We start from the raw sequence: 18,477 nt of genomic DNA on the forward strand, positions 1-18,477 counted from the left end.
AGGAAGGGGGGCATGTAGGAGCGGAGCGCGCTGGGCACGGCTGCGCATGCGCGGGCGCCTGGGCGGTTGTTGGTGTGGGGAGGCCGGGGCTGAGGGTGAGTCGGTGGGGGTGGGGCGGCCGTTGGGGCCGTTGGGCCGCGCCGGGCTGCTGTTGGGGGGAATGGGGCTTTGACTGCTCCGCTCGCCTCTCTTCTGGAGGGGAAGAGTGGGCTCCCCTTCCCTCTGCTACCTCTCACCCCGATCCTGCCTCGTTCCCTCTGCCGGTTCCCCTTCGCCCTGGCAGCGCTCAGTGAGATCCTACGGGCCGGGCCTTGGGGAGGGGGTTGCGTGGCGGTTGTGTGCGAGGGGAGAAGCGGAATCGGGGACCGTTCCTGTGAAAGCTGGGGGGTAGGAAACGGGAAAGCGGGGGGCGAAGGAGAGGGGACTGTGCATGTTGGCAGGGAGAGGTTGCTGAGGAAGGGGCTGCCCAACGGGGAATCCTGGAGCTTTGCAGGAGCTCTGGCAGACAGCTGCCTCTCGGGTTTGTTGTTCTTGTGCAAGCAAGGGGTGGGGAGGAGTGGGGTAGGAAGGTATAAGGCGGGTCTTTGGGCTTATTTCATTGCTCTCTCGCCAGCGGCTTGCCCTCGGCCCAAAGCCCGTCGAAGTGGGGAGGTTCTTTTCATTGCTAATGGAGACTTCCCTTTGTCAGAAGTACAGGGTGACTTGTGAGGAATTACCTTCTCTGGAGCCTGGACCTGTTTTTTTTTGTGGCCTAGCAAGAGGCAGTTTCCTTTCCCAAGCTGTTGGCATCATCTTGTCTGGATTCACTCATTTCCAAGGGAATGGAGGAATGCAATTGATAGATCCTTAAGGTTTCCTGTGCTCTTACAGGCAGCATCAGAAGCTGGCTTCACCTTCTCTACTTTGGCACGGTGGAGGCAGGCATTTTTTTGTTACCTGCTCTGGATACCCTTTTAGTGGCAATATAGACCAAAAGAGATGGAAGAAAAGGAACGATGTGACAAATTCCGGCTGGTACCTTGAGACTAAGAGGATTAATATCTTTTGATATATATTTCCTTTTTCTTAGGGTGGGTGGGAGGGAAATACTACATTTTATGAGGTATGGGAGGAGGGAGGGAAAATATGTTGCAAATCTTTGTGTGAATTTTAAAAACAGCCATCAGAGACAGTGGCTGTATAAACTGAAGCACAAGAGGAGGGTTTCTGAGCTGGAAGCAGCGCTAGCCTACAAAAGAGAGGGGCAGTGGGCTGCTTTTGTGACAGTGGAGGAAGAAACTGCAGACTCCTTCATTTCTCACCACCTTCTCTCCATCCACCCTGTGAGAAGATGAGTTGCGTGCCATGGAAAGGTGACAAGACTAAATCAGAATCATCAGAACCACCCCAGCTACCACCACTGCGTATTTACCATGAGAAACAACGTAGGGAGCTGTGTGCCCTCCATGCCCTCAACAATGTCTTCCAGGACAGCAATGCCTTCACTAGGGAAACCCTGCAGGAGATTTTTCAGAGGTAGGATACTCCCTGCTATGGCAATGTTAGCTTCCCCTTGTGCTCTGTTGCTTGGAGGAGTATTCAGATCTTAGTTTGGCAGAGGAATAGAGCAAAGGAGGTGTTCAGAGTGTACCATGGCTTTAGACTTTCTTATTCTGTTTTTAAAATGTGTTGTGTAGTGGTTTTATTGTTTTATTTCGTTTGCCATGTGGAGATCCTTGCCTGCTCCCTAGTTCTTTTCAMTTGTTTCTCAAATTATTCAGGTTACCAGTTTTGGATAACAGAGCTTTATTGCATACACTCTCATGTGATAGCAGTGTTGCTTTCTTGCCAACGTCCCTTAATGTATCCTGCATCCAGCTTTCATGTTTTTGCCCCTGCCTGATGTAGGTACGTTATTTTGATATTAATAATATGTCTTGGTATTGGTTTGAGAGAATTAAGGTGGCAGGAATGACAAGTGGGTCATCATAAAACTTCTTGATGTAGTACCACAGCACTTCCAAGTTGCTGGAAATTAGAAGCTCTGCCAAGAGAGTGGCTCCTTATTCAAGTAATTAAGTAAAGTTCTTCAAGTATTATGTTTTTCCTGTAGTGAGATTCTGTGTACTCTGGCAAATTGGATTTAATTTCAGTAGCTAGATTCCTGTTTTCTGTGGCATTGTTAGAAATTTCAAAAAGCATTTTTAGGGTTTTACTGAGTTAAATGTAAATGATCTAATGTAGTCAGTAGAATAGTTTATATTCTGCTAAGCGGTTTCTATACTTCTATGAAAATTCTCCTGAGCATGCCTTTGAAAGTTCTCATGCCCTTCACTGGTGAAACAGAGTAATCTAGTAAGAAATGGGCTTCCTCTGATTCTCAATGTGCAGATATTACAATTATCACATAAGTTAGACTTGAATACGCATTACTGGCATTACTGACGTTTGACAGCATATTGTGTTTGTGACATAGGAACTCGTGCTTCTTTACAGCAGTTATGCTAAAAGATCCTTCTACTATTGACCAAAGTTTGCAGTATTCACAGATACACACACTGTTTTGTATTGATGAGTTGGAAAGGGTATCTAGCTGCTGTCCTGAAAATCAGTAGGTTTATGGAAGTGGTACTTGACTCATCAAGTACATGCTTTCCTTTCTTTGGCAAAAGAAATGTGGCAATGGCCAACTTCAAATAACACATTGAAATGCTGTTTACAATAGCATTGTACATTTAATTCCTATTTGTGCAGTGGAGCTGGCCCGCAGCGGTCTCAAAGAACTGTGTCCAGTTTAAAGACTCCTGTGGCTAGTGGCATCCCCCAGGGCTCAGTACTGGGTCCCATCCTGTTCAACTTATTCATCAGTGATCTGGATGAGGGGACAGAGTGCCTCCTCAGCAACTTTGCTGATGATACCAAGCTGAGAGGAGTGGCTGACACACCTGAGGGCTGTGCTGCCATTCAGAGAGACCTGGACAGGCTGGAGAGGTGGGCAGAGAGGAACCTCCTGAGGTTCAACAAGGGCAAGTGCAGGGTCCTGCACCTAGGGAAAAATAACCCTAGACACCAGTACAAGCTGGGGGCTGACCTGCTGGAGAGCAGCTCTGCAGAGAAGGACCTGGGAGTGCTGGTGGATGACAAGTTGACCATGAGGCAGCAATGTGCCCTTATGGCCAAGAAAGCCAATGGTCTCCTGGGGTGCATTAGGAAGAGTGTTGCCAGCAGGTTGAGGGAGGTGATCCTGSCCCTCTGTTCAGCCCTGGTGAGGCCTCGTCTCGAGAACTGCATCCATTTGTGGGCTCCCCAGTACAAGAGGGGCATGGAGCTACTGGAGAGAGTCCAGCGTAGGGCTATGAAGACGGTCAGAGAGCTGGAGCACCTACCCTGTGAGGAACGGCTGTGAGAGCTGGGCCTCTTCAGCCTGGGGAAGAGAAGACTGAGGGGGGAATCTTATCAATGTGTAGAAGCACCTGAAGGGAGGGTGTCAAGGGGACRGGGACAAACTCTTTTCAGTTGCCCCGTGTGACAGGACAAGAGGCAACGGGCAGAAATTGAAGCACAGGAAGTTCCGCCTGAATGTGAGGGGGAATTTCTTCCCTGTGAGAGTGATGGAGCACTGGCACAGGTTGCCCAGAGAGKTTGTGGAGTCTCCTTCTCTGGAGATCTTCAAGGCCCGCCTGGATGCAACCCTGTCTAACATGCTCTAGGTGACCCTGCTGAGCAGGGAGGTTGAACTAGATGATCTCCAGAGGTCCCTTCCAACCTTACTGATTCTATGATTCTATGATTTTATTTCAGAGTAGCAATTGTCAGAAACATAATCACAGATGGATTTCTATTGCCCTCAGGCAACCCAAGTCAGTTTATGTGGTAGAGATAGTGTGATGGTTTAATTAGTTGTTTTTCATTTGGTTTGGTGAGTTGGAATTCATTTGCTGCTTTGAAGCAAAACTTCTCAGAAAGAGTTGGAACGTTAACCTTGTCAGACCTCTTACCTTAGAAGGAAGAACTTGTCTTTCATTCTGGACTGATATTGTTCTACCTTAATATTTAGATCAAGAKATATGGATTTATTCAACCTACAGGAGTATTGAAAGTAATATAGAAATTTATCTCAGAAAAGGATGAACTATAAACTGTGGATAAAAATTTCCATTACCTTTGCATACATTGTGCCTATCTTAGATTGTCTTGTATCTAGTTCTTTGGCTAGGGAGGACTTAGCTACCCTTTTTATGTCATTTTCCATATGTCTCTCCTGTCTTTTGTCTCATTCTCTGTGAATTTGATGAATATTTTTGAGTAAGCTACAAAAACATTGGGAATTGTGATGTAACCCTAGTGTTGAGGAGGTAATAGAATTGCAAATAAGTTTAAGCTTTCTGTAACTTTGACCATGTCACTTGAATAGCTGAACTAAATTTCTTACTGATTAATTTCCCCTTCACTGCATCCTGCTGCATAATGCCAGGGTAGTCTGATCATCATCATTGTGTATGCCAAAACTCTGTCCAGACTCTCCTCTGATAGCTCTTCCTTTCTTCTTTCCTCAAATACAAGAAATATCTTTTTGATGTTCCTTTGGCTTTCTTTCCAGGAAGCAAAATTGTTTGTTTGCAACTCTGTGCAACATTGGGAACATGCAAACAAAATCTCTTCACTTTACCTGAGTCTGTGCATTCAGACCTGACTGGGCAAGAAAACTGTTTATTAGAACATCAGAGCTCATTCCATTAAGGCAAAGTTCTGATGAAAGTTTCTGACTTAAAAGGCTCAGGAGGATTACTACCTGAGATTTTGTTTTAACTTGTCAATCTTACTTTCTCAGTTTAGTCTCTGGATATGAAATTAATTTTGGGAAGAAAGCTTAGTTCCTTGTGTGATCAGAATTCCTCCAGTTATTCTTAGTGACTGTGCATTTTATTTATGTGTTTGCAAGTGTAAATATGTTGAGGCAATTCTTGATGAAAATTTTCTCACAAGTAACAGTTCTTTGAGTTTGTTTCCTCTGCTTGTTTCTTTGCTGCGTTTCTGTGGCTCTGGGGCTCTAAAAGCTATAGGAAAGAACAAAGATAAATACATTCTTTCAGCTCTCAGATAAGCTTTTATCTGGAAAACTGTGCCACAAGAGGGTGCTTGTGCAACCAAAAGAGCTCTCTCGATTGGAAAATTTTTGTTGTATCTGACTAGCACTCATGAGAGTTAATAGTTGGAGGCAATGTTCTTGAGGAACTAGTTGGAGTTGAGTGAGCTTGCTTTATGGAGATACTGGAAGCACTGTGGCAAGGTACAGTAGCATCTCTGATTTGTAAAATAAAGTAGAGATTTGACAGAGAATCAGGGAGTCCCATCTCCTCTCTCAGAAGTGTGCGGTGGTGGATATTTATATCGCCCCATTGTTTCAGACTCCTCTCCCTTCTGCCGTTAAGTCACCCCTCAAACTGATTTACTGCACTCTACTCAACTGGCAGAAAACTCTTGSCTAATGCAGCAAGACACTACTTTTTTTTTCCCCCTTGTTGATCTGAAACCCCCTACTCAAAATTTGTTTCTTTCTTCTCAAATGCGTTATGCTGTCGGGGAGGAATGCAGATGGGCTGAGGTGTTCTCAGTGAACAAAACTTGCCTGCAGAATGTGCAATTGTCTAAAGGCAGCTAAAGGCCAAGCAAATAGCATGCAGGAACATCAAGAGTTTTGAGGGACAGAGCTAATATGAGAGGGAGGTAGGTGAACCGTGGATGGCTTGGAGACATAAAACACACTAACTTTATGCCATCAGAGCTAACGAAGCCCTTGCCAATCAAAAGAGCAATGCATCTCAACAGAAGCAATCTCAGGATTTACTTTCTTCAGTTTGGCATTGCATGACATTGCTGTTCTACCCTCATAGTTTCCATCTATGCTTGTTCTTCTAGCTGCTGAAGCCCATGTGTCTTTCCCCTGCCATAACTCACCTCTTCATTTCCCCTTCTTAAAAACTTTCTTGGGAAAAACATAAACAATACAAATGACTAAGTTTTTGCTGTGTGTCTGTATTATGTCTTTCATCCATTATCCACATTTGTTGCAACAACTGCATCTTATATTTTTGAATGTAACTGGGTGGATTGTGTTTCTGGATTTTTAGATGCTATAGTAATGTAAGTGATCTCTAGGCAAGCTTCTGAATAAAGCTTAGAAGATTTGTCTGCAATTAGGTTAGCTGTTAAGTTACCTATGGCAATGCTTTAGAAAGCTGTGTCTTAATGCTTGTTTGTGAAGGTCAGGGGGAACATCTATTCTTTTTTCTGCAGCCAGGCTACACTGGCTTTTATGATCTCATCCAGGCTTAGACTAATACTGACTATTAAACTCTTCAAATTGTAGTATCTGTTATTCTGAATGGCAAAGTGGCATTTACTGCAACCATGAATTGAGAGGAAAAATAATTGAAGCATCAATTCAGAAGTACCAGTTCCAGAGGAAAAAAGCTTTCTGTTTGCATTCTCTTCCACATCAAAGCCAGGATCCTTGGAGGTTTCATACATCAAAGTTGTACATAATGCATTATTTAGCCTTTTTAGCCTCTGCCTGAGGGATAAAGAGGAAATGGAATAGTTCATGTTTTAAAGAAAAACTGAAAACAGACTCTGAGTTATTGATACAGCAACTAGCCCCTTCTAACTTTGGGACTTACAGGGAGATGAAATTGGTGTATAAGTTCCATAAACACTTGCTGCAGCAGCCTCTTGTTCTGTTTGCAGGCTGTCTCCCAACACCATGGTGACGCCACACAAGAAGAGCATGCTAGGAAATGGCAACTATGACGTGAACGTAATCATGGCAGCACTTCAGACCAAAGGCTATGAAGCAGTTTGGTGGGACAAACGCAGGTATTGAGAAATGGTGCATCTGAGTAGTTCCAGAGACGCTGTTCATAAAACAAGAGATGCTGTTAAAGTATCAAAATACAATCTTACCACTGTCTGTTTTCCCTGCTCTTTCAGAGATGTTAATGTCATTGCTCTGTCTAATGTGATGGGTTTCATCATGAATCTGCCCTCCAGCCTTTGCTGGGGTCCCTTGAAGCTCCCCCTTAAGCGACAGCACTGGATTTGCGTCCGAGAGGTGGGAGGCACCTACTACAACCTYGACTCCAAACTCAAGATGCCCGAGTGGATTGGAGGTGAAAGTGAGCTCAGGTAGGTTTGTTTTTTTTTCCCTTGTTTGTTTTTTTTTTGTTTTTTTTTTTTTTCCTTTTTTATCCTAGCCTTCCTTAAACCCTTCTCTGTGCAGAGGTGGAGAAACTGTCCTTAACTAGCTAGCTAGCACTTGAGACTTTTATGGTTGGATTCTGATAACAAAGATTAATGAGTAGTAAGATTCTTGTKCCTCCAGTTAGGCTTACGCTGCTTTTGTGTGAATCTAGGGAGATACTTTAGCTAGTAGCASTTTCCCAGAGCTCAGCAGAGCCTGGCTTCATCTTTTACATGGCTGGCTCTGTCAGTAGCAATAAATGTAGAGGCTAAGTCTGATATCAGTGAGTGACAGCTGCAACTAGATGAGCTGCCTCTCACTGTCAAATGTGGGATTACCAGTAAGCCTTTGCCTCTTTGGTAGGGTGTGTGTTTGTGTGTATTCTCAATAAAAATTCTTCCAAATTAAAATTGCAGCCTTATTCTTGACTAGGGATTGTTTGCTTATATAAGTGTACATTGCACTTCTTGCTTGACTCCACTTTCTCCTTCARTCTTAACACAGGATTGCTGATGTAACTTGCTTTGATTGTAAAAGCTAACCTACTCCTAGTTGTTGTTTAACTTCATCCCATCTCCTTCTAAAGTACACTAGCAGCTTTGCTGTCTCAAACAGACTTGTCCTAATGTAGGGGTTGCACATGAGCAATATTTGCAGAGCCTATCGTGCCATTAAAGTCTTGACAAAGTGAATGTAACCCTGTTGTGAACTTCTGGGATAAAGTAATACAGTTCTTTAATTTGCATAGCTATTGATGGATTTTTGTGCTGAGTGCACTACTTTTCAGCACTAAATAAAGACTCTTTATAAAGAATTTCAGAAATCTGGGCTGAAAGATAGTGGAGAAAATTTAGATTTGACTTTCATAATTATTAAAGATAATCCAAGTTTGCTATTGAAAAAGGCTTACAGAGCCACTGCAGAACCAATTCAAATCCCAGGTCATGTGCTGCTGCTGCTATCTGTGATAAGAACATCTAAATGATGATGTTTTTCTCGCAAGTGTTCCAGATTGGTTGAATTATTTTGAAATGCAGTGAAGACATGAAGACTGGAGACCTCTAACATGGAGACCTCAAGAAACTGAGCTTCTAAATTCTGTTCTATTTTTGTGACCTCAAAGGAACAAAATGTCCTTGAAAGAATGGAAAGTGACATTTATATAATTTTCTCTCAGTTAAAAGAGGTTAAGATCATGTCCATCTCATTCTGCAATAACTAACCAGGTGGAAGTGTTTTTGGATCCATTAGAGGGAGTTTAATATGTGTTTATTGTCCAAAAATAACTAAAAGACAGGCTGTGCAGGTTCTCTCCTGYTTCTTTTTGTGTTTGCATACTTAGTAAACATGAGCCTTAAAAAGTTTGGGTTTCAGGGTGGATTTTTTATGTGGATTTTTTCAGGGGTATTTGTTGTAGAATATGACAAAGCTCTACATTCAATAGTGCTTATTTCTGTTTCTCATTCCCATAGGAAATTTTTGAAACATCAGCTGAGAGGAAAGAACTGTGAACTTCTGCTGGTAGTGCCGGAGGAGGTGGAAGCACATCAGAGCTGGAGAGCTGATGTGTGACCTGGACCAACTTTGTCCTCTCACTACAGCTCTTCCCCCTTACCAAACTCCTGACATCCTGTAACTTGGATAATGGGTGCCCCCCCCCCCATCTTCTCTTCTGGAACTTGCTTTTGTTGGACTCTTTCCTTTCTTCTTGGTGCAATAGGGCAGTGACATAGGATATTGGGAGAGGTGGGGGGGGAGGAAAACTAAAGGCAGAGCGGAGGAAACTGGAAGCCTATCACTTTAATTGCAAAGGCAAATGAGCTGTGTGCTCTTAAGCTAACTAGAATGCAGTGAACTCTCCAAAATTGGGCGTTGAGGCAAAGGTGTCTGAAACTTGCTGGTCTGCCCATTCCCACATCTTTCAAGGCTGCATGCGGTCAGACACTGCTCCCTCCCAAGCTCACGCAAGCTGCTCTGGCTGAAATGTGTCTAGGGGCGGAGCAGGGCCAAGTACCCTGCCTCGTCTTCACAAGCCTCTCCCCCCAAAATAGTAGTTGTGAAGACATTTACAGTTCCTAAGGGTCTCTCAGGACACTCAAACACTAGGAATAGTATGGTGCTCAGCACAGCCCTTTCCTTCTTTGGGATGGTTCGTGCCAAGAATTAGAAGACAATAACAAAAATAGTGTCATCTTTCAAGAAAGTCTTTGGGTAGCTGGAGGATTCTTCCACAGTGTCTCCAGGGATTTACATATGTAGCTGAGTGGTTGTTTGGCAGTATGTGGCTGGCAAAAGCAATGTGGAAACAGTAAGCACAGGCTAATTGAGGAATATCAAGTTTCTAAACTGAGAAAGGCTGTAGTCTGCTTGGGTTTCTTTGWGCAGTGCTGGGTGTTTTCTTCCTTTTTAACATCTGATGCTATTTTTGTTTTCTGCATGGCCACTGAGAGAGGAATAAAACTGAAGGGAATTTAAAGGGAAGTCATTCCCTTTTATTCTCTTCTTTCCAGCAGTCTAGCCCACAGTTGCTAGTGTCACACAATGTCCCAAAAGGCAGCTCTCGCTGCCAATGAGCTAAAGCTCTGAACAAAAATCAGCTGAGAATGGAAGCCTTTATAATAGGCATTTTCTCCCTTTTTATAGTTACTAGCAGCTAATGTGGGAGATGCACAGAGTCCAACCTGAATCTTCAGGCGTTAAGAGATGCTCTGGCATGGCAGCTGAACCAAGTTCTTTGTGTTGACTGACAAACATTCCATGAATAGCTGAATCACTTTTTCCTCCTCTCCTTCCTGTGGGGAAAAGTGACTAGACAGGGAGACTCTGACAGGAATCTCTATCAATTGTTTCCCTGTAACCTAGGTGATCTTTAGTTCAGTTATTCCTTCCACAGTAGAATGAGAAAATGCTGAGGTTGGAATGGAATTCGTATGTTTAGCACTTCCCAGCTGTTTGTTCCCTCCTTTGTACATCTGATATCTTCTCTTTTAAATGGTAATACCTGAAAAGTGATGGAGCTGCGGGATCCTGCTCCATTGYGTGCAGAACTCTTATTATTGGTATTTGAGCTTTTGAAAGGACGGTGGTGGGCTTTAACTACTTTTCCTGTTATTTTGAAAGCTCAGCAAAGTGTGAACAGGTGTTTGGAGCTGAATGAGAGACCACCAAAATCAGACCTTAACAGAAAACAGGCCATGCAGCAACAGGACGACGATGGTGTATGCTGATTCCTGGACATCCTGCAAGCACCATTTAGCAGTCTTTTGAGCACAGTCTCCTCAAGACAAGGGCAAACGGCTCTTAGGTTTGAAAAACCTAACATTTCTACAAAAAGTCCTATTTCTTAACACATTCCAATGACTGATACCAGCTGGCAAAATTTTTAAACACTTTACAAGTAGAATGCAAAGCCTGGAGGCATTCTGCTCATGACTTGAAGCCATTTCTTCAAGAGGGGAAGGAGAAAAACTAATCTCAACAGCAACATTTTCTATGTTGATTAAAAGCGCACTTTGGAGAAACCGTTTGCATGAAAACTGCAAGCCAATGGATCAGTGCACAATATGCAAATATGTTTTAAAATATTTTGGGGCTACTTTCCTCTCCCTGGATGTCAGCACCTTTCCTGTGGGGGAAAATACTGTGATCCAGCTGCTCAGGTAAAGGGAAACTGTATGATCACATCCCACTGGGAAGCAAGGCTGCACTAACAGAAAGGGTGGGCAAAACAGGCTGGTCCCACTGCTTGGGAGTGGAAAAGCTCATGTTTGTTTTCTTGCTTGTTTGGTTTTGTTAGAGCCTTGTCTGGGTTTGTTTACAGAGATGTATTTTGTTTAACCAAATATTAAAAATGGAAAAAAGTTTCCATATAAATGTCCTATCACTTCTGTATGTTCAACTGAATTGTTCTGTAACAAAGTATGTAAAGGAAAAATAAATTTTTCTTCTTTGGTTATAAAACACTGAAACGTGGTCACTGATACTGAGGAAGAATCAGTAAAGAGGTGCCAGAACATACTCTCTGTCACTTCCATGAACTCCATTATCACTTTCAGGTGGCTGAGAAACCCTGGATGACAGGAGTAGTGAGAGTGCTCCTGCAGCCAGCCGCCAGCCAAGCTGTGTCAGAGTGAAGGGCATCTACCAACAAAACTTTAAGCAACTCTTTCACCTTCCATGATTGCACCACCAGGCAAAGAAGGAGCTGAGCCTCTCTAAGAGATGTCTATTAAAAGCACACTGTTGGGGTTGAATTTATTTATTATTCAATACAAAAAAAAATATGCATAGGATCAGCACAGATGTGATCATCTTTAAGCCAGTCTGCTGCTCCCTTGGTACTCAMACACACRCGCACACACACACAAAAAATTGCAGTGAAATTACTTGTACAAACATCTTCCCAGAGATTTTTTTTCCACAGGCACAGATACCTGCAACCCTTCCTCCTCCTTTGCTTCCTCTGCTGGGAAACTCACTCTTTGTTCTATCACTGATGTCCTTAGGCTTTGTGTTAGCCAGAAGGGATTTTCTTTTGATTGATGACTTTTGAAGCCTGACTTGCACCCCAGGATTTTTTTTTTTTTTTTTTAGGTAGACAGGAGTCCAAAAGAGGAACTCCTTGATTTTGAGTCTTTGATCAGTATGCCATAACCAGTTACAAATAAAAGAAAAGACTCATGACTTCTACCGGGGAAGAATGCAGACAGGAGCCATCATCAGGTCCAGAGAGGGGACTTCCCTCTAYGTTATGAATAGGTCAGTGTCCCAAAGTACAGCCAAAAATAAAAGCAAACAAAAATGCCCTGGCCCAACAAATCAACAGTTCAATATATCATAATCTCAAGGTCTTCCCACATGATACAAATCCAGTGCAGCTTCTGTAAATTAGATTTTTCCAGGAAATGGAGGCAGGGCCCCCGGCATTCCCCCAGACAGCCCTGTGTTGGGCCCTAATAGAATCTGTAAGGAAAAAAAAGGTCAAATCAGTTAAGGAGCTAAAAAGATAAGCAATGACTGTACTTGCGGCCCTCCCGCTCCCAGTTAGCCAGAGCGCTGCAAATACAAAGTGTGCCACTAGAGGGATTAAATAAACGACAAATATAAAAGTTATGAATAGCATTTAGCARTATCACTTCCTTCTCCGCGAGGACAGCTCACAGCTTAATGCTTGAGCATACCAAATGCAAAACAGGTGTATTTGGACATGACCTGCAGGCTGTACCAGGCCAGTATGCAGTCTCCACCATCTACTCGGACCAAGGAAAAGCAATGCGTTTGAGTTTGCAGATAGTCTGTCACAGTGAATCAGCAAGATGGTCTCTCCACCTCCAGCCCCTTTTGCCTCTACCTCATTTATTTTTTATTTTTTTATGTAAATCCAGCACCAGTGTTAACTGATCATTCGGGCAAACGGTAGAATATACAAATACATCCCTCGTGGATTTACAGAAAAGGAAAAACAAAAAAAAGGCATTGGCAGCACACAAGGGCTTTATTTCCGTTTGGTCTGGATGAACCTCTTTCTGGTAACAGCAGGAACTCCCCTTCCTCTGACCATCTAAATTTATGCTTTCATCTGTAGACTATCATTAAATGTAAAAAAAGGACTTCAATTTTCTCCAGTACAGTGAAGGATCCAATCAGAACACCTAGTGGGATGAATGGGACTGTGACATACAACAAGCTACACTCTTTTGGGTTTTGTTTCAAAAGCTCCATCAACACTGGATAACTACCAGGACACACAGATAACCAGAATATTAACCTAAATCGCAATTAAAGAGGGCTCTGGTGTTTTAGCCTCACCTGTCGTTGCTGCAACTGCTGCTGTTGCTCCATCTGCAGCTTTTCAGTTTCAAATACGACAGGAAGAACCAGAATCATGAAGGAGGTGGTCCCAATCCACAGAGCTGCCCTAGAGAATCTAGGGAGGAAAAAAAACACACTAGAAATAAGCTTCGGTTTTTCTGGAGCTGCTCCTGCGGGCTGGACTTCTTCCTCTCCTCCTTTCCGCGCTTTGGACAGGAGCCTGCTCCTAACCGCACTCCCGAATCCCGGTTCGGGCCGCCCACGGCCGCTCCGCCCGCGACGCCCTCTCCAGCTCGGCCTGGGCTGCTGCAGCCGCGGTCTCTGCCCTTCCCGCCCGCCGCGCACTGCGCTGCCGCGGGCCGAAGCGGCAGGAGCCGGCGGCGGCCGTGGCGCCTCCGGGGCCCTCTGGCAGCCGCCCGCCGCCCGCCTCACCTGTACATCTTCTGCGCTACCGACACCGAGAGCTCGAAGGTGGCTCCGGCCGCCGAGCGGACGCTCTCCGGGAACATCTCCGTGAGCCCCCACAGCCGCTCCGCCAGCGTCTCGTCCAGCTGCGGGGCAACGCGGCACCGCGTCAGGCCCGGCCCGGCCCGGCCCGGCCCGGCCCGCCAGGGTCACCCCGCTCGCCCGCCCGCCCGGCCTCGCTACCTCCTCGTCGTCCTCCTCCTCCTCCTCCAGCTCGTCCTCCAGCTCCTCGGCCTTGCCCGAGCCGCCCTTGGGCAGCAGCTCCTCGGCGGACAGGGACGCAGCGGCAGCCATGACCACCAGCGCGGGGGGGGGGGGAGGGGGAAGGGGGCCGCAGCGCGCAGGCCGCGGCGCCGGAAGTGCGGCCCCAGCGGCACCGGAAAGGGGCGGTGCTTCCGCCCGCCGCGGGGCAGCAGCGGCCCCTGGTGGCCGGGAGGGCGCGGCGCCGCCCCGGGCCTCGCCGCCGCCCCGGGCCTCGGCGCCGCCGCTCCGCCACGCCCGTGCCGGCAAGAGGCTCCGCAGGGCGGACGCGGGTCGCTCCTCCGTGGAAGCCGAGGTGGTGTCGAGCCCGGCGACACGTTAACCTCAGCCGGAGCTTCGGGGCAGGGCGGCCAGGCCCCCGGCACGGTCCTTAACTGCACAGCAAACATAACAAAATAGCAAAACACCCGCGTTTTTTAATGTAACTTTCTACAGAGTATCAAATGCCATGGSGAACGAGCAATTTCAGCATCCTGCTTGCCAAAGGCAAGTAGCAAAACCAACAGTTTGTACAAAAACACACAAAAAATATCAACAGGGAAAGACTGTCCTTTGGGGGCAGTGGAGAGAGTTTCCTCTATTTTTAATCACAGAAACCAGGCAGCAACCAACCCGGACCTTTGGGGACTGAAGGTAACAGCACGGGTCTTTTACGCAAGAGCTGCAACTCCACGTCACTTAAGAGTTCACTTAAGAGTGAATCTTCTCCATCATCTGTTCACGTACACCCAACTGTTCGCAGGAAAGGGAGCATTTTGTCAGGTTCTTCTTAGAAAATACAGTAGCTACAATTCGATTGCTGAAGAAAGGTAGTGAGGTACATATTAAACTGCTCTGAGAAAAAATATGAGTGTTCATTAATAGTGTTGTGGCATAATTTAATGTGGTGCTGAAACACCAGTCCTGTAGTAGGTGCAATACCACGCAACACTGTAGGTACCTACTATTATTCATTTTTCTGTGGAACAAAGTACCTCTCTCTCTATATAGTACCAACTACATATATATATATACATATATAGTACCAACACAACTATATATATAGTACCAACACAGCTAAGTTGTTCAAGCTAGCTCTAGGAATCCTGCATGCAGGAGCAATGAAGATTCAAAGTTAGCTTCCTTGTTCTCTTATTCTCTAGGCMCCTGTTCTTCTTCCAGTAACTCACTTCCTCCTTCGGCTGTGATTCTTCAGTTCCTCCAGCTCTTTCTCCATCAGGTGGGACTCAGCTGTGGTCTCAGAGAGCTGCAATGTACAGGGAACAATGACAAGAACAAACTACTCCTTCAGTCTCCATCTTGTATTATATTTGTGAGGTGAACATCAGATCAGGCAAGGGTGTGATCTTTCCCATACCTTGTACATGCCTTTCCTGCAGTGGGGTGTGAAAGCATGTTAGTATCACAGAGATTGCTTTCCTCCTGCAGAAGCACCTATCTCATTGTAGCAGAACACAACAAGCAATCTGTGTCTCGGAAGCTTTTTCAGTAACACTTTGGATTTCACAGCATTATCTTTCCAGAGATGTCACTGAAGTTTAGAGCAACAAACCAGCACCCTTGTGAGCATTTGCTCCCATTTCAGTGAGAGGGAAACTGGAATTTCACACTTAACTGAGATAGCCTAGAGAGCCAGATTTACTGCTTAGCGCAGAAAAGCATGAAAGCATCTTCCCAGTTTAAAAATACAGAGTAAAGGAAGGAAAATGACAAAGGAGTAAGTAAGCATTTGTTCAGATTGACATAAAAGCTAACTCGCTTAGTAATTGAGCAATGATTCTATTTCACTGAAGATTTTACTCCAGATTTTAAGTGTGAAAGCTGTGATCTCTGTGTAGGGTTGAATTTCAGTTTATATAGGGYTTGGGAATTCTTTCACCCAAAGGTTTACATATAGATGAAAGACTGTGATGCCAAATGGAGGGTCCTGGAGCCCTAATCTTCTATGACCAAAAAAGGTGACTGTAACTTGGTTTCAGAGGGCAGAAACCATAGTGGCAGGAAGGCAGCTATACTCAGTGCAGAAAAGGAAAGAGGAAACATGCCACCTCTTGGGGCTCCTATCTAATTCCAGTCTAGTTTCCACTGAAGTCAAGCTGTTCTGCTAGGGGAACCTTCCCCTCTTCTTGCAGAGGAAGCAGATGAGATCAGACTTCACTCTTACAGTCACTTTATCATTAAAGTTTTCTTGCATAGAAGGATAAAGTAGAAAGAGTGGGGAGCACACCCTGCAATGAGAACAGCTGCCTTTGGTGGTCTCAGAACTCTTCACTCAGGCATTTCCATTGCCATGAGCAGGTGAAAGTTCTACAGGGACTCACCATATCCAACAGAATATCCACTTTCAGTCGAAGGAGGTTGTTTTCTTCTTCTAGCTGCTGGTTTCGTTTGCGCAAGCGTTGCATTTCCCTGCGATCCCCAGTGAAGCTTCCTGACTCTAGAGGAAAGAAGGAGATCAAAATTAGGATTATCAGCCATAACTATAACAGATCAAACCAAACAGAGCTTCATTCTACCTGCTATCCACTGGCCATTTTCAAACTTCAGGCTCTGACCAGCAAGGTTCATGGTGGGGATGCCRTACTCCAGGCCCAGCTCAATTTCACGAGTTGATCTATCCAGCTGCAAGGAGAAGATCCAACTTAGATTTTTACAGGAATACAAAACCACTCCCACACTCTTTTATCTCTTACAGTGACTGGCCTTCCAATGGAAATTGCTAGTGTAATTGTCCCAGTAGTCTGAAATACTACTTACAGTCATGCACTACTGCAGTAGTGGAGCCTCTCCTCTCACTACCATGCCTGTATTTCCTCCCACTCAGACATATACTCCATGCTCTGCAAACAAACTTCATTTCTAAACTGAAGATACCACCTAAGCAGAAACATTCTGAAAGCAGAATGTGTTCATTCCTTATGGTCCATTCTGYATTCCTGTTAGTAGTGAAAGCTAGAACAGACATCACAGAATCAGTGAGGTTGGAAGTGACCTCTGGAGAACATATAGTCCAATCTCCCTGCTCAAGAAGGGTCAGGCTGCCCAAGACTGCATCCATTTGGGTTYTGAGTATCTCCAAGGATGGAGACTCCAAAATCTCTCTAAGCAATCTGTTCCAGTGTTCAACRACCCTCATAATAAAGAAGTGTTTTCTTCTGTTCAATCAGAATTTCCTGTGCTTCAGCTCGTGCCCACTGCTTCCCATCCTGTCACTGGGCACCACTGAGAAGAGTTTGGCTCTATCATCCTTACACAATCCAAGCAAATATATATACATATACATATACATATACATATATATATATATATATATATATATTTCAATGACATCCCCAGAGCTTTCTCTTTTCCAGGCTGAACAGCTCAAACTCTGTGAGCTTCTTCTAATATCACAGATGCTCCAGTCCCTTAAGCATCTTTGTGGCCTTCGTTGCACTTGATCTTGCTAACTCCATTTCTCTCTTGTACTGGGGGAGCCCAGAACTGGACACAGCACTTCAGATACAGCCTCACCCATGCAGAGCAGAGAGGAAGSATCACCTCCCTTGATCTGCTGGAAACGCTCTCCCTGGATCTAGATTAGAACCATTAGTTACAAACCTCAGGGGAAATAGTTCTGGACTGTGGTGGGGGTGATGCATAACRCTCTGAGCCTTTCCATTTTTATCTTGGTATCTGGTCACCAGTGATCAGAAATGGATCCTGTACCACAGAAGGAAAGAGCTAGAGGTGGGCGCACCCAAGAGGGGGGGTGTCTTACACGGATTTTAATGCAACATTCTTAGCACCTATTGCTCRTTACTGAGTACTTAATAGCCATGCCACAGTCCCCAGAACTTACCAAGTGCAAGTTGGAGAGAGAAGCTGATTTTCTGGGTGGTGTTTTCTTTGGACTAAAAGTGTTACCAAAAAGAGGCATTGTGTTCTACTTTCTGAGTGTATGTGGTACTTCYCACTGCTTTATTCTGTTTTCCAAAAACAAAGAAAATGTAAGGATTAGAAGTGTTAAGTCTTAAACAGAATTATAAGCCGGCAATTACCTTTAGAATTGTCAGGATTTTAAAATTCATATTTTTAATCACTACTTCTTCAAAAAATCATACCTTTGAAAACAATTAGGTGACACAAAAATTTTAAGCCACTACTTTAAAAGAAGTTAATGGACTCTTTCAAGAGACAGGATGTACTCCTTTAACATCTCAGCCATCCCTTTGTAGTGAGACAGTATTGCTTCATTCTCTGGTCCTCTCTGGCAAAGTTTCCTCTGGTGAAAAAACGGCCATGAATTTTTCAGTGAGCACTTTATAAAATGCCACACATTTCCACGAGTGCTCAACTTGCTGACAATACTACTTGTTTATCTGCTCTATGTCTAGAAGTGGGCACCAGGCAGAAACGCAGCGGTCGAGGCCAGGTCTACCCTGCGTGAGAACCCCTGCGCACTCCCCCCCTTCAGGGCGGCGGGGAGGCGCGGAAAGGCACCGCTGCCCGCCCGCCATGACGGCACCGCGCCCCTCGCGCCGCCGGCACGCGGCTCCCCTCGCACCTGCCGCGCCACGTGACCGCGCGGGAGAGGTGGGAGGGGGCGTCGCGAGGCCCTGACGTCACTCTGCCCCTACGCCGCTTTAAATCAGAAGCGAGGCCGACACACCCCGCACTTCCCTCCACGCACTTCCCCCCGCCCGCGGACGCGCGCGACTCTCACCGGCACCCAACGTCGC

At 45.2% G+C, this 18,477-nt stretch overlaps 3 protein-coding genes across 6 annotated transcripts in view; 1 reads left to right on the forward strand and 2 right to left on the reverse strand.

The window, feature by feature from the left end:
* Window positions 1–1,088: 1,088 nt before the first annotated feature.
* Window positions 1,089–10,543, forward strand: JOSD1 (Josephin domain containing 1). The gene is made up of 4 exons (XM_085323462.1): window positions 1,089–1,515; window positions 6,727–6,855; window positions 6,970–7,164; window positions 8,692–10,543. The coding sequence occupies exons 1-4, from the start codon at window positions 1,331–1,333 to the stop codon at window positions 8,789–8,791; spliced, it is 609 nt and encodes a 202-aa protein (XP_085179588.1). The 5' UTR covers window positions 1,089–1,330; the 3' UTR covers window positions 8,792–10,543.
* Window positions 10,544–11,461: 918 nt separating this feature from the next.
* TOMM22 (translocase of outer mitochondrial membrane 22) lies at window positions 11,462–13,829 on the reverse strand. Its single transcript, XM_085323546.1, has 4 exons — window positions 13,679–13,829; window positions 13,463–13,581; window positions 13,028–13,145; window positions 11,462–12,181 (listed from the first exon to the last, which is right to left on the reverse strand). The coding sequence occupies exons 1-4, from the start codon at window positions 13,787–13,789 to the stop codon at window positions 12,107–12,109; spliced, it is 423 nt and encodes a 140-aa protein (XP_085179672.1). The 5' UTR covers window positions 13,790–13,829; the 3' UTR covers window positions 11,462–12,106.
* Window positions 13,830–14,152: 323 nt separating this feature from the next.
* The window catches only part of CBY1 (chibby 1, beta catenin antagonist), a 4,709-nt gene continuing 384 nt past the window's right edge, over window positions 14,153–18,477 (reverse strand). For 2 of the 4 annotated variants that reach the window (XM_085323549.1, XM_085323548.1), the window contains exons 2-5: window positions 17,598–17,721; window positions 16,273–16,378; window positions 16,078–16,193; window positions 14,153–15,002 (exon numbers count right to left, since the gene is read on the reverse strand). In XM_085323549.1, coding sequence (XP_085179675.1) covers window positions 14,922–15,002; window positions 16,078–16,193; window positions 16,273–16,378; window positions 17,598–17,675 — 381 coding nt within the window. In that variant the 5' untranslated portion in view covers window positions 17,676–17,721 and the 3' untranslated portion in view covers window positions 14,153–14,921. The other 2 variants (XM_085323547.1, XM_085323550.1) reach the window with 2 other exon arrangements.

Source organism: Rhea americana, unplaced genomic scaffold (assembly GCF_003343005.1).
Source record: "Rhea americana isolate MKP2758 unplaced genomic scaffold, rheAme1 scaffold_85, whole genome shotgun sequence".
NCBI lineage: Eukaryota > Metazoa > Chordata > Aves > Rheiformes > Rheidae > Rhea > Rhea americana.

What these genes read in the sequence shown, in the direction of transcription:
- TOMM22 (XM_085323546.1), bottom strand. Translation starts at nt 13,789, where the DNA reads ATGGCTGCCGCTGCGTCCCTGTCCGCCGAGGAGCTGCTGCCCAAGGGC. An exon ending in AGGAGGAGGACGACGAGGAG is followed by an intron (nt 13,582 to 13,678) that starts GTAGCGAGGCCG and finishes GTTGCCCCGCAG; the next exon opens with CTGGACGAGACGCTGGCGGA. An exon ending in AGCAGTTGCAGCAACGACAG is followed by an intron (nt 12,182 to 13,027) that starts GTGAGGCTAAAA and finishes TTTTCCTTACAG; the next exon opens with ATTCTATTAGGGCCCAACAC.